Genomic DNA, 15,880 nt, shown 5'->3' with positions numbered 1-15,880 from the left:
GCTGTGTCATAGATTAGCATTGAACTTGTGAGCAGATAAAGATGAGACATTAGTATTGAATTCAGTTTTTCCTAGGCGGGCAGCAAGGCAGGGTAAGCGAGGAGGGGGTGTTGACTAGGATGTTAAAAGGCAGGTATGCCTCCCTTACTCATATGTGAAGAGAAGATGGAGAGAGCTTCTTTCTGATATTCTCCTAAACCCTAAGGGAGTAACTCGTCTTCGGTGCGTAATATACAGTGAGAAAACAATCCCTAATGTCAGGGAAAACCTCGAGTTTGTTTATGTGCGCTTAATGTGAGTCTGTCCGCCTGGGAACCGCCGCAAATGGGGGAAGTATGCGTGGATTTCACAGGTAACGGGATTACGTGGGCACATAATTGATCCATTTGGGGGGGAAAATGACAGCGCTCTAAAGAGGGCTAGGCTTTGGAAATGGAGTTTATGAAACAGGCATTCGTAAATTCAAAGGAATCAATACGTCAATTTTATTACGTCTCCAGGCCAGATGGGCTTTAAAGGCACAGTGTCTCCGCTATTTGTATCTTTGTCTCTGTGTCTCTCAGTGTGTCACAAAGGTCCTCAGTGGCCATTTTGTTGTTGATATTTTACTATAGGGTGTGGGGGGGAAGCCAGATCACCATGGGATCCAATATCCCTGGCTGAGCACATTCATCCAGTGAAATATGTTTGTCAATGCGGTAGTTGACTTGTGAATATTATTCTTAAGAAGAAGACATTTAGTGAGACCGGCAAGAACAATAAAGTATTTTCAAAGCTTGCTCGCCCATAGTCATCCATTTATAAGGTGAGGAAAGTCGATTGACAGCATTCTGCATTTTCATCACAAAAATATTCACATTTAATATAAATACAAATGAACAAACAGCATCCCAGCGAGGAGAGATTTAATTACCCAACCCGCTAAAATGCTAATGAATAATGCAATAAAGACTGATGCAAACGGAGAGAAATATAAGGCCATAGATGTTTTCTTAACCGGAAAAGAGAGGAGAAAAACGGGTTCCAAATCTCATCATGCCTAATATGCTGGCTTGCCTGCTCTCATTCCATGCAGGTGGGAGAAAACCAGAGGAAAAAGATAAATAAATGAGAGAAAAAAAACTGGGCATAATTATAAGTCCTAGTTTTCTTGGCATTTGTAATATGCTCTCTCCTCTCTCTCCTCTCCTTCCCCTCTCTCTCTCCTCTCTCTCTCCTCTCTCTCCTCTCCTTCCCCTCTCTCTCCTCTCTCTCTCCTCTCCCAACCTCTCCCTCCTCTCTCTCTTCTCTCTCTCCTCTCTCAACCTCTGCCTACCCTCTCTCTCTCTCCTCTCTCTCCCCTCTCTCTCCCTCCTCTCTCTCCTCTCTCTCCCTCCTCTCTCTCTCTCCGCTCTCTCCTCCCTCCTCTCTATCCACCATTATAGTAGTTCATTTTCGCAGTAAAGTAAATAATAAGAAGTTGGTGATGCTTGCCTTTTTAATTCCATTTTCCTCTTTTTTTGTTCTGTTCACTGACTGACATCTGCTATCAATGCTAAGCAGGTGTTTCTGTGTAAACAGACGTGCCCTGTTTGTGTTGCGCCATCCTCGCTACTGTGCACCCAAATGAGCAACGTGATTAAGAATCCTGTAAATTTTTGAAAGGAAACGGATGGCTGCCCGGCTAGAACATAATTACACCGCGCCGACATCCGCAGCTCACCGCCGAACGAAGCCAGAGCCAAAGAACAGCACCAAAATTAATAATATATAATAGCATCTTTCTTGTAATTCATAAATGAAATAAAGTGAAGGGGAGTATCTGCTGATAAGGTTTTTTTGGGGGTGGGAGGAGGAGGAAGAAGGAGGATGGGGGTAATTTTCTGAGATTGAGTGAAGATTATAGCCTCGGTGATGCGTAACTCAGCCCAAGCGTGTTTAGAAGAGCTTGAAAGACCTTTTTTTAAATTAAAAAAAAACTTTTGCACAGTTCTTTCAGCTCATTTATTTACCAAATGAGGCCTCCAAGAAATGTTCTCTTCGGTTTCATCATTACGGATCTTTATTAGTGCTATATGAACATCCATGCTACTAAAATGGATGATTTGGCTCTGAAGTTTCAGCTTTCATCCAGTCAACCTTCTGTCTGTCGAGTTATCATGTGATGTAGCCGTGGTAATGCACACGGGTTAAATGGGCTGCTTTTGTCGTTGTTTACTCTCTTCATCCAATCAGAGACAAGCCGCATTCATGTCACCATAGAAGCGGAAGCAAAGTGAAACAAGAAAAGCTGTTCATAAAAAAAGAAAGTGAGGAAGAGGAACGTCCCCCAACAACTCATGGGATGTTATCTGTCATTTCTTACACTTTGCCTTTTTTGTATTTCCCACCTCATTGTTGGTCGTGCTCTGTGTTCGCACGTCTTCCGGAGATAAACATCACTTTCCCCACAATGCCAACCTCTCTGGAAGACTGAAAACAGATCACAATCGCAGTTTAATCTATAGAAAAGGACACGAAACTGACAAAACGGTAGAAAATGATATACTCGTGGGGGGGGGGATTGAGAATAGCAGTTGTTCGAAAGTGGGTAGGGATGGTGTAACGTCTTGAAATTCAACTTAGTTCCAAAAGTGCCGTTGATAAAACGGCACGACTGAGAGGCCGATGTTCTGGGGACAAATGCGGTGCGCTCGATTTCTTCATGCTGATCTTTTTTTTCTTTTTCTTGGACTGAGTGAATAAAGGGTGTCTTAAAAAGAAAAAAAAATAAGAATTCTGTCACAGGAGATGTTGCATCTGAAATGTGTTGGAGCGGTTTCTCTGGGCGGGATCAAATGGTCAGTTCTCTGGGAGGAGAGGGAAATGAAGGTAGCTTGACACACTGACAGATTGAAAACCTTGCAGGGGCAAATGTTGACAGTTATCCAGGTTTTTTTTCTTCTTCTCTCCCCATCTCGTTGGAAGCAAAGCTGCACTCCCTTTTACATCCCATGTTCTCCTGATAATACAAGGTAACTACCACGGGCATCATAGATTTAGCATTGCCAATGCAAAAGATACCCCAGCAGCATATTCAAAAGGATCCCATCGAAGTGCCCCATTGTAGTACCTTGTATTTGGAATCTATTATCAGTTGGATGCCATGTTTATTCACAGTGTGAGTCCGAACTTCCGCCTCTGGCTAAATGCTAACTAACCTTCCGTCTTGGTAAGCGTAATCTCCTTGGTCAGTGGTCAGTGGAAGTGTTGTGGTTGTGGAAGGTGTGTCTCCCTGTAAACACACTTGTAAGAGAGCCTTCACTTGCTCCCTTCTATTCTTTCCCCTTTAATCAGAGGCCTGAGATTACATCCTCCATCCTCCCTTTCGGAAACATGATAATTACACTCCTCTGTGAACACAGAACCCTGTCCTGTCTGACGTTGTTGGCACTCTGTGAGACTGGGAGGGACAGGCCCAGATGCTGACAATTATATTCGAGAAATACACGTACACTGTACACACACACACACACACACACACACGGGCTACTTTAGGACCTTTCCCCTTGTCTAGTATGTAACATCTCAAATAGTAGTTGTATTAGATTGGTTTGGTTTTCAACTAATGAGGGTATTTGTGTATTTGTATAGGCATCAACATCACTACCTATATTGCAATATGACAAATCCAGTTGGATTCACTGAGCTGTGATCCTTTGATGCTGTCCTTGTATAAAGGAGGACCTGTACTGATAGAATAGAGAGAAAAAAAAGATCATATACGAGCACTCTCTTTTGTCCTGGGTGAATTGAGATTGCTCCTTGTTTACCTCGGCCAGCTGCTGTGAGATGATTTGCGCAGGTCGGGGTCACCACAAGCTACTCTGAGGACAATTTGCTGAATCAAGAGGGTGATTGTGTCTGGTGCCAGTCAGTCGCAATTAAGGACAGGATCAGGGGGTAGGCGGCAGGCCTCCAGCCCCCCAAGCCCCTGTGCCTGTCATATCTTATGGCCCCAGCCCCATACAGACCAGCTCACCTGAACATAATCGCCCCAACAGCCAGCGCGATGCAAATGAGCCCCCCGAGGTTAGCGTGGGAAAAGAAGCAGTGTCGCAGAGAGCTATAGGTGACCCACTAGGCAGGGGGGGGGGGTCTGCCTCAGGAGAGGCCTTTGTTTCTGGACTGCCCACGTTAAAAATAGTCCCCCTTCTTTAGCCTGGCTGGCTAATGCAATGCAGGCGGGGAGGGGGGAAAAAAAGTTGGTGATATATGGTTTGTTTTAACAAAAGGAGGGGTGTGTGTGCTGATTTGTGTGTGTGTGTTGGTTGGGTGGGCGTGTGGATGGATGGGGGGGGAGAATATTGCCTCGGTTCGTGGCTGTTTCTTTTACGATGCCGTTTCGTGTAAGGATCATCAGAAATAAGGCCCTGGTCTCCTTGTTCAGCCTCAGTAGATTCAATAGTGACTGCCAAGCCAGACTGAGGATGTTTGGATGAAACGAGAGACTGTGAAATGTGAACACTAGGCTGTAAACAGGGACTCCTGTTTGACACTAAATCTAGGTTAAATGCAAATTAAACAGGAGTACCAGACAGCAATAATTAACATGTTACTTACAGTATATATACGTGCTGTGGCCCAGAAGGAGTTATGAAAAGATGGTATTTCCTGCATTTACCCATGAAATCAATCTATAGGACAACAAATGACTATATTGCATCAAATAGTGTCTATGACAAAACAATTACTCACACTTACTATGAAGGAATAATATCAAAATAATAACTCACACTTGCTCTTCCAAGTGCCATGCTCATTTGATGAAGCTAAGAGGTCATGGTAAGGAATTAGCCAAATGCACAATGTCTGTTTAGACCTGTATGGCATCATCACCTATCATGACCTTACCACATAACCTGCAATGACTCTCTCTTGTCGTGTGCCTTTCTGTATCGCAGTTAGTCAGTACAATGTTGTGTGTCGCATTGTTTGTTTCCTTATTTCCAAAGGAAAGTGTTCATTATTTTTTGGTCTCAATAACATGACCTATGACACTAAACGAGTCCATGTTTTCTCTCTTCTTTTCTTCTCGGTGCTGTCCAACTTGCTGTGGGGTGCGTTCGTCAAGAAGCAGGTAAAGCGCTGTCAAGTGGTTGATGTTGTAACTGTACTTTGTGAAACAAACACAAGTCAAACTGTCAACTTTTGTGAACTTCCTTTCATGCAATGAAAGTGTGCATGATTTTTATTTTATTTTTTTATTTTTTTAGTAACACGATTTTATGGAAAATATGCTCCCCTAGATATTTGAATATGACATAGAAAACAAATGCCCTCTTTAAGAAAAATGCATTGCTATGTGGAAGAGTAATACACAGCTACGTACTGTGTTCTCCTTTGTGTGGTTGTACTGTCTGCACTGTGTGTGGTTACAAACACCTTGTCTGAAAAACTTTTCTTACAAGGCAGCGTATTGCAATATCCCTCTCTCTCTATACAGTACACCCTCGCTGACGCACTAATGCTCATCTACCTTAGTGATTATTTATTGGCAGTGTCTTCTTCTGGCGTTATTCTCTTCCCCATTTCCTCTTCTCCTCTCCCTGCCCCTTTATCACCATTCTAAATAATTTCTACCAATAAGGAGCTTTTCTCAGCATGCACAGAGCTCTCAGCTTCCACTCATCAAACTTTAATCGAAGCCGCATTTTAGTTTTTGAATAAAGCACACTTAAAAAATTTTAGATGCAAATTATTTTGCATTATTCATGCTCCTGCACGTCCTTGTAGATTTAAACATTTCCGAGGCCACCTTGATTCAAGTAATTACCTAGGCTACGGCTCCCTCCGTCATGAATAAGGTATTTCCTACAAGCAAAGTATGCGCCTGATGAGCTTTTAAAGTGGCTTTACACCGAACTTGTGTATTGCTTCTTGTGCATGAGTGACTCGAACATGCATCGCAATCCGTCTCAGGTGGGGAATACTGGCAGGGCAGCCATGAGTGACAGCAAGGAGCGAGGAGTCTCAGAGAGCTGAAGCCGGGGCCTCTTCTCTCTCTCTTTCTCTAGCTGCCCTCCACCACTCCCCCCACCCCACCCCACCCCACCTCTCTCTCTCTCTATTCAACCCCATCTCTTTCTCTCCCTCAAGTCTCTGCCCCTCAGCCCTCTGTATCTTTATCCATTTCACTCTGAAGGCTCCCAAAGTGTTTTAGATCTTACAGCCTTAATACCTATCTTTAAGCCAGCGGCTTTGGATCTCTCTCTGACATACAGCAGGGAAACTAGCAGCTTTCTCTGATTTACCTGAGAAGCCAGGAAAGATCTTCAGAAATAATACTGGGCTTTGTTGGGCAAGCCCTATGTATCTGAGTGTATTTGTATTGCCTTTCTGGCGAAAGATAGCAGGAAGCCTTTCACACTAACATCCTTAGAAAAGGACTAAGGAGTGACACGATTCACCATGAATGACTCTTAAAGTCATTTCAAAACTACGTTGTAAGGAAATATGAATGTATATGACTTAGGTATTGACTGGTACCTGTCGGTATTGACAACTAAGATCAATTCTAATTTGCCTTCCAAATTCTTTTAAATGAAGATGTCCAGATTCTGTATAAAGTCATTTGTCCCGAAAAACCTGAAAGAAGTTCTATAGCCGTTGTGCCAAATATAAGATTGCACACGTTCTCCTGTACACATTATGCGGTAGTCCTGCTAAAAGCATTGAGACGTTTATAGATGCATAAAAAATGAAGGAAATTAAAGCAAGTACCATTAGTCCTAAAAATGACTCAAAATCTGTAAAAACAGTCAAACCGCAGAACAGTAAAAACATGGGTTTGTTTGGCAAGATGGCGAAACGATACAGGATCACATTTCGCAGAAAGGAGTTCCTCTGGCTTCTGGAAGGAAAATAAAGTCGTTGACACTGTGACTCGATCATCTTTACTACCCAGCAGAATAATTAATATTTAAACATTCTAATAATGTAGCTTGCCTTTGCCTTGCATGCACTTTTAAGCAAAGCAACAATATTTTTCACCTGGGGTAACACAACGATTTCTCTTCCTGCTGTGTGCAATTTCCCTTTCTAATGTTTTGTGGCGCTTCCAACTACCATCATGCATCTGGGTTATTCATCCCCCAACACACTTTTGTGATTTTTGTATTATTTTTTTCCACTACAAAAATGTATTCATGAAGATAAATATATTGAAATTAATTTCCCTGTCCGTGAGAAAGAAACTGTTCAGACCCGCTTTTCTGACTGCAGAATATTCCACAGAGAACCAAGAAATGATTTATCAAATCTAACATGTTGTGAGAAGTAATGTTGAGAAACAATAAGCAGGGGAGTTTCGCTTGTTTGAATATCTCAAATAAAGCACTGAATAATGCTGACATTAGCCAATATATCTATATATATATATATATATATATATATATATTTATTTACATTAAAAGTATGTTATTAATGTAGAAGGTCAAGTCTTAGGAGCTCGGTACCTGGCTCCCTCACATGTTCTCTTCTTTTCCAAACATCTAGGTTTCTCTCAAAACTCACCAGTCTCAAACAAACAGAAATCCTGCAGTAATTACCAAACATCTAGGTGTCTCTCAAACTCTCTGGGGAAAACACAAAACAAATGTCATAAAAGAAAATTAGGCAGTTGAGTGTATTCCTGCAGGAACACTATGCAAACACTATGAACAGCTAGTCTGTATGTGTGTGTGTGTGTGTGTGTGTGTGTGTGTGTGTGTGTGCTGTCACACAGAATGCTTTACAGATGCCTTCAGGTTTTGTAATTGATCATGAAAATGAATTGCGGAATTGCTGAGGCTGAATTGAACGGCATAAATAAGAGTTATGTGTTTAGCCTGTTCCCCTTTTGGTTGATGTGTATCCATGTAGCCTAGCAAGCACTGGGGAGGGGGGGGCAGACAGGGGGTTGAGGCTTAAGAAGCAATGGCTATTTTGCTGAGTACAACACACATTGTCTACGCTCACTGAAGCAGTAGACTATCTTTGAAAAAAAAAGACTCCTGTTTATGAGTACATCAAACAGGGAAAACTTTAAGACCACGGGATTGCTTGCTAAGGTGTTTGTAAGAACCAAGCCCGAAGACAACAGTTATAGCCTATGTTAGGTGTAGCAGCACCTTTTTCCTGTCCACCTCTTTGATGGGGAAGGCTACATGCTGTAACCAATTGAAATCGAACAGTGGTTAGTTTTACCTTATATGTAACGAAGACGGAGGGCTTTATAAAAAGTCCAACAGAACCCAACTGTTACGAATCCACTTTATCCCTTTTACTCTCCCTAGAGTCAGAAGCCAGAAGTCCAGATTTTCCCTGTTACCCCCTCTACCGCTGCGCCCCAATCCCAAAGCCCCCCTCCGAACCAATCGCAGCAGCTCTTTGAAAATTGATAGCTCATCTTAAACTGGGTGTGACAGAGCAAGGGCAGAAGGGGGCAGTTCATCAGTGCCCTCCAGGCGCGGAGTCATACATAGCTGCTAGGAACGCCAGTCAGAGATCAGGAGCACAGACACTTGGAGGTGAAACCTGAGAAGATTTATAACGAGAAGGTAGCAGTTTAAGGCCACAGCGTGAGCAGGAAATAAACCATGCTGTGTGAGGAGGAGGATGAGGGCTGGGAGACCACTGCCACTGAAAGACAGAGGTCTGCTCTGCCTCCAGAGAATCCACCCAACCACCCGCCAGCCCCCACCCACCCCCTTCAATCCTCCAGAATAATAACCCTCCTCACCCTGGCCAGCCAGGGAACACCTTTTTAAAACTTAATTGATTCCTTTAAAAAGCTGCTTCTGCTGCCACATTATATTACTCGCTGGGAGAAGTGCCTTGCGTCAAATTACCTTGCCATTCTGCATTTTCCCCATCTGACTGCGACAGACATTAGTGTAGGACTGTCAAGAATTCTGTCTAGACTGGGGTAGGATTTACACTGTGGCTTGGACCGCATGACATTCAACAATTAGATAGAGTCATGTCTAATTTAAGAGAGCTTTACTTACAGACCCACAACAGTCAGGTCAGGTTGAACCCTAGCAGGTGTGAACCTATCTACGGTCTAAGGCCATAAGGGACTTCAGGTTTAAAGCAAACCTTTTGCTTGGACAATATTTGTAAGCTTTAAAAAAAAATATCTCTCCCAAGATAGACTGTAAGTAATATTCCCTTATTGTCAAAGATGGATCAACGGTTTTAGGGAGTAAGATAATATGGGAGACAACGTTTGCCCAGCTCTGACTACTATAAAGGAGCGCGATCAAATCACACCATCCAATGTGAGTGTTACTCCGGGAATGTAGACACAGCCTTTCCATGTCTATTGTTTGCCATGTGTGGACGGTGGACGACGCCCATCTGGTCTTAATCAATCAGGGCTCATCCTATCACTGAGTCTCGCTGGGCTCCCAGCTGTAATAATACACAGCTTCATCTCAGGTCACTTCAGGCATGGGTCAGATCCTACGAGATGACCATGAAGAGAGAGGATGGGCGTGGAGGGGGGGGTGTTTAGCAAGTGCAGAAATAGAAAGTGGGTCGGCTTGATCTAGAGTGTAGACTGCTAAACAGGCCCAAGTCAAAATGGAAGCGCTAGGTATTTTGTTGTTCTTTTTAGTGGTAAGGATTGCAGAGATCAGAGTTTTTCACTGTTGACGTTTAGTGGAAACGGTCAGCCCTGGGGGAAGAGGAAGATACTCTGCATAACAATACCTACATCTGTCCGCTGTTTTGTTCTCTGTAATATCTGGGGTCTCTTTGTGACCGGCGCTGTCGGGGCAACGGGACTAGACATTTGGGGGGTCTGTTGTTGTAGGAGTGAGAGAGCTTGTGACTTGAACGCCCCTGTGACACAGCCTTTGTTTTGCTTAGATATTTGATCCTCTTAGCTGTTCAGGGTGCCCCCGCTTCACCCCCCCAATACCACTATACCGCCACACACCGAATGCACAGTCACGCTCTCCCGCTCTCTATGTTGATCTCTCTCTCTCTCTCTCTCAACACACACACACACACACACACACACACACACACACACACACACACACACACACACACACACACTGAAACTCATTACACTCCTATTATAGTCCCAGTTTGTTGTAGCCTCTCTGACTGGTATGCCCTGATGTCAGATTTGACACACTTTGTGATAGAGCAGGACTTGTTAAGGTCCAACGTATTTCCTTTTTTTTTTACATTTCTCAGAAATTGTATTGAAGTGAAACAAAGTTAGTGCAATAGGGCTCTGGAGAGTGCATTACAGGGCCTTTATTGTTTTGAAGCTGAGGTCATCTTTCTAGCCGAGCGTATGTGAGACAAAGGCCAAGCGTTTATTACTGGGCTTTGTGTGTGAAAGGAAACCCACTCCAACATTGTTTGATGGTCAAATGATCCTTTAAAAGATAGCGGGAGTAATATTCTACTCTAGCACTGCATTGGGAAAACCATTGGCTAGCTCACTTGGCTAGCTGTGTGGTTTTCCTAATAAGCATGTTAATTCTAGTCTGAAAAAAGTTGCTTGTTAGTAAAGGCTGGTTTATGTTTCATATTGACATTTTGAATCCGGAGTGCGGAGTGTTGCCCTAGCGCTGAATACTGAATTCCGAGCTTGAACGTGTCATAAAAGAGACGTCAGACTCAGCTGTGTGACTTTTTCCCCCCCTTTCTTTCTGTATTCTAAAACGGGGCAGTGTTCTTCAAGCGTGTACACAATTTTATATGAATATGTTTGACTTGATACAAATAGGTTTCGATATCTGGGAGTGGGCAAGCTGAAGTGCTCTGAGTGACAGTTCACTTGTTGTCATCCCAATTTGGCTGACACGTTGACATGCATCAAGGGCGTGGGTGAAGGAAACAAGAGTGAAGGACAGTTTTTTTTTTTAAATACAAAAAGAGAAAATAAATAGTTTTATGCGTTTCTCTCATAGTTCAATGATTTCCCCAATTTAAAACAATTAAGATGAATTTTATTGAATTGGTACAGCATATACAACCCATAGTTCTGTCATACACTAGAAAACAAACCAATGTATTTGTAAAAAAGAAATTCAAAAATCCCACATATCACATTAAATATATAAAAGATACGAGGATGACACCGTGTCACAGTAAACGTGCGTCAGCTAGGGTCCTCAAAATGTCGGCCATCGTTTTGTTAGGTGACCTTGATAATTGCGAAGGTAATTACTATAAGTGGCTATTATATTTCAAGGTGCAGGCATTCATTACCCGAATCAATTTCAGTCCGTATCTACTTGATAACATTCTAAACACCATGGCTTTACGGTATATGAGCGAGAGATGCTGCACACAGCCACGGTTCTTTGTCGCGTCTTCATAATGGTATGCTGTTATTGTGATTGAACCACCTCCCTCCTATCCTCGCTCTGCAGTGATCAATATGAACAGCTTGTTAAAAATAAATAAAAAAAGTACTGCAAAGATTAGCATCAACAAATGGAACAGAGACTCTTAAACAAAGTGTATGAATCAAGCCTCCGTTTTCAAACTTGTCATTTTACTCTGTACTATTAGGGTTCCTATAAAGCTTCCTTGGTATGTCATATGCAGCATCTGTCTTACGCCCGACATGATCATCTGTTTTCAGGCTCGCGGAGCTCTATGGAATGGTACTATAGTTCTATGGGATTCCATGGACAAAGAGAGGGCTATCTCTTCATTCCTTTATGGGGAATTGGTGGAAGTTAGCTGTTAAATGTGATCCACCTGGATGGCGTAGGCCCAAGCCCAGAAACCCGTAACAGATATTCAAGCACGGCTGGATGCTTGTCTCCAATAGACAAGCACAGCTCTGCTGATAGACAAGCACAGTTTATGGCCCTCGTCAAGACGACCAAGTGTGTGTTGTTAAATCCTGCACCTGCGTTGTGTTACAATAACAGACAAGTTGTTGGAGGAGGACAGACGAAGAAGAAGTGCAGACCAAGGCACTTCTACTGGCCTTGTCCAACAGCAATATTTGGGACTTATTAATAAAAACAGACAATTATTTGGCAGTTCTTTTGAAGCATGTGTCTATTCACAAAGTGCCCCCTGCCTCTTGACAGTAGAGTAGAAGAGGTTTAGATTGTTTTAGCTGAAATGCTGCACTCCTCCAACCGTTTGCCAATGAGAAAATGACTGAGCCGGCCCAAGACCTGATTTGTGAGAGGCGCGACATAATTCAGTACCAATGTAGACACATACTTCAAATGGCAGGACAAATATTGTCTTGCGAAATGTCAATATAATTAATGACGATAATGATGACGTTGCAATTGTTTCCATCTTCCTGTAATGGCATAAGAGGGTTGTCAGGTATACGAGACACAGGGCTTCACAGACAGTGTTTGGTACGGTAGGAAACCAGGGAAAGGAGGAGCACCTCAACCAAGGAAGAGAAGTCCAAACACTGTAGGAGCAGAACGTCCGCTCCTAACTGTCCCTATCATCCCCAGTTAGAGCAGCGAGGATTATAAAGGACTGCAATTATTTCACTGACCTTAATTGTCATTCGGAAGTAGTGGCGTGTTTACGAGTCTGGCAGTGACACACCTGCAGCTCATCCGATGAGCTTTAATGTTTGCTTTCAAGAAGCAAGACTGGTGCCATTTTCTGTCACTGCCAGTCACTAAACAGAGAGAGAAAAAAATTAGAGAGAGAGAGAGAGAGAGAGAGAGAGAGAGAGAGAGAGAGAGAGAAAAGAATGAGGGACACCACTGTGTCATTCTTCGAAGAAAGAGAAGAAATCTCAGATTGAGACTGGGTTTAAATCCGGGGGGCTGTGTGTGTTTGAATGTGAAATGGGTAGCAGCATTTACATGGTAGCACAATGGAGAGTACATTACTTACAACACTGGCCTCATTATATCCCCACGCCTACCTTCTGCCCTGCGCTGGTTTACTCACTCCTAGCTCTTATTGTTGGGCTATAATGGCGCTTGTGCATTTCTGAAATTCTCTCATTATTCAGCTTATTAAGGCTGTACCAACTCGGTAATCGCGCTGCATTTTGTGTCAAAGGGGAACTGTGTTGATTTACCCACATTTGAATGCAGGCTAGACGAATGCAGGCAGGCTCAGACTCAATCCGTTCAGCGCAGGCAGTCAGATGAAATAGTTCTGTAAATATGGTGACGTTTTAATATTTTGCCCGGCTGACACAATACTGGTGTTCCCAGGAGACAGAGCCAGGCGAAGTGCACCTGACTGATAACCCTGTTGATTTGGACACTGTATGTCATTGCAATACGGAGCGCCCACGCTCCAGTTCTTTAGTAAAGAACACCTGTAGGGTTATAACAACAACAACAGGAAGGATGTCGAAGAATGTTGAGCGTTTGCCATGTCAAATAGGTTTATGCACACTGTGCATCAGGAGGGAAGTGCCATACCCTTTCCATCTTGTACGCTCTTGTACGCTCACAAGGAGGGTAAGACAGGATGACAGCAAAGGGGGATGTCAAAAAAGATACATTTGAAAGGCTATCTGATTAAATGCTCACCAAAATGTTAACCTGAACATCTTTTGATAGCTTGCCTCCATTGCGATCAGGGCATTTGTCCTTTATTTATGGTGGCGACAAATAGGTTTGGCACATCTCTCAGTGTCATGGACCGAGAGGGGTTATATTCCTGAGTGAATGGACATGTTTGTACATTCTACTGTCTCCGAACACAAGACGTGGTCTGCCTCCACTATGTAAAACCATAAGCCAACACAGCTTGTAGGTTAGTGCCTTGAAAATAGAGTGAAAAAGACATGTAAACAAGCATTGGTCCTCCTAGTACATATTATACATTATAAATATTATGCAAGCTTTTGAAAGCTTTTTGTCAGCGAAGCATTCTCTTCTTTCTGTTATATATATTTTTCACTAAGGACTATTCGACAGCCATCCAGGATGCCAAGAGTAACAGCTGACTCCTTGCCCCTAAAGGAAGCCGGGGCTACATTTTGTTACGTGACACGTTGTCATATAGGGAAGAAAATCAATTGGCAATTAAACGATGCACCTTTGTGAAGATGACAAAAGGTGTTGTGTTGCGCACGGGACGAAGTGGGTTGTGAGGGGTTTGTAATGAAGGCCTAATGACTATTCATAAGCGATGTTTCAGTCCTCTGATCCACTTGACTGGAAAGTTCTGCCCTGGAGAATTAATGCTGTCAGTTTCTCTACACCTCGAGAAGCTGCCGCGGTCGACGGTGTAGAATGAGAGCGAGAAATGACCCCAGCTCCTGGCTCCAGGGCCGTCTCAGGTCACATGCAGGAGGCACACATCTGGCACACTATAGGTGCCGCCGGGGGACAAAATACTTTGAAACAGGAAGTATAAACACATCAAATTGACAGTGGTGGATACCTCCTTTTTTCCTCCATGGAGCGTGCCACACTTCAGCGTTGTTCCTCGCCTATGGGTGGATGTATCCTAGTTCTATTATTGAGCTGCGAGACACTCCAAGTGTCCACCTGTCTAACCGTCAAGGTCCATCCATGTATTTATGACCTCCTGCTGAACCTTGGTCAATGGTTGACACATTTTAAGGATCCCCGTCTGATAAATAGAGAGATGCCTTCAATCTGAAGAGAGCGCTCCAGGGAGTAATGCGGTGATGTGTCGCGGGCGGCCAGAGATGATCAAATCAAGGACTCACCGATGACCTTTCCTCCAGTGTGAGCGTCACTGGGTCACTTGGTAGAGAAATATCAGTTAGCAATTAGAACACCGAGAGGCGATAGGAGGTCTCAAACACGCATGGACAAACACTGCATTAAAACTACTGCTAACTGACCCTTATTTGAGTTGTTGATTGTTTATTTCACCGGTTTATACCCTAGCCAATATGTACTAGATGCATTTTTTTACACCACGAAAAAAGAATAATAGCACATTTAATATGCTTTATATATACAGTGTTGCAAAAAAGTATTTAGTCAGCCACCAATTGTGCAAGTTCTCCCACTTAAAAAGATGAGAGAGGCCTGTAATTTTCATCATAGGAATACTTCAACTATGACAGACAAAATGAGAAAAAAAATCCAGAAAATCACATTGTAGGATTTTTTATGAATTTATTTGCAAATTATGGTGGAAAATAAGTATTTGGTTAATAACAAAAGTTTATCTCAATACTTTGTTATATACCCTTTGTTGGCAATGACAGAGGTCAAACATTTTCAACTCTAGAGTACAGTGAAACGTTGAGCTTCAAGGAGTGCTTCGAACGCCAAAGAACCTACATATACAACACGCGTCCGTTTTCCATTCAAACAATGTGCTATCTTGGCTTTATCTACTCAGGCAGCTCACCTTATCTGAGGTAAATGATGTTCTCATAAGGCCTGTTTCGTGGGTACTTGGCAGCCGTGTTTCCAGAGAAATAAGAGCAGGGCAGAGCCTGTCAGACACAGACCAGATCACTGATGTAGAGGGAGGGAGGGAGGGAGGGAGGGAGGGAGGGAGGGAGGGAGGGAGGGAGGGAGGGAGGGAGGGAGGGAGGGAGGGAGGGAGGGAGGGAGGGAGGGAGGGAGGGAGGGAGGGAGGGAGGGATATTAAACTGCAGGCATTGCACTCAGTGTAACAGTGTAATGCACTGGTGTGGTTTAAAAAAAAAAGTCCAGTGTGTGTACGGTCTACCTGAGCGGAGGGGATCGTGTAGTCCCCATCGCTGTGCCTATCACTTGCACCAACCTAGTCTATAGGCTTCACTTTTAAAAGGTAGCCGGAGGAGCGGAATGCTTCCAAAATGACAATGACATGTGTTAATCTGCGTCGATCAACTGGTTAGCACACGAATCAAATGTTAAAATCATTGAGCAATGAAGTCGTGTTGGTTGTTGTTGTCTCGCTAGCATTTCGTTCTCCCACCGTG

General features: G+C 43.3%; 1 protein-coding gene across 5 annotated transcripts in view; it reads left to right on the top strand.

Annotated features, from left to right (window-relative positions):
* LOC112255190 (zinc finger E-box-binding homeobox 2) overlaps positions 1–15,880 on the top strand; it is a 74,661-nt gene that overhangs the window by 17,375 nt on the left and 41,406 nt on the right. For 2 of the 5 annotated variants that reach the window (XM_042324103.1, XM_042324100.1), the window contains exon 3: positions 5,093–5,098. The exons of the other annotated variants lie outside the window; for them this stretch is intronic. In XM_042324103.1, the coding sequence (XP_042180037.1) occupies positions 5,093–5,098 (6 nt within the window). The remainder of the gene's footprint in view (positions 1–5,092; positions 5,099–15,880) is intronic. 5 annotated transcript variants of the gene reach the window in all.

This window comes from Oncorhynchus tshawytscha, linkage group LG07 (genome assembly GCF_018296145.1).
Source record: "Oncorhynchus tshawytscha isolate Ot180627B linkage group LG07, Otsh_v2.0, whole genome shotgun sequence".
In the NCBI taxonomy this organism is placed as follows: domain Eukaryota; kingdom Metazoa; phylum Chordata; class Actinopteri; order Salmoniformes; family Salmonidae; genus Oncorhynchus; species Oncorhynchus tshawytscha.
This window is presented reverse-complemented; position numbering and strand designations above follow the sequence as displayed.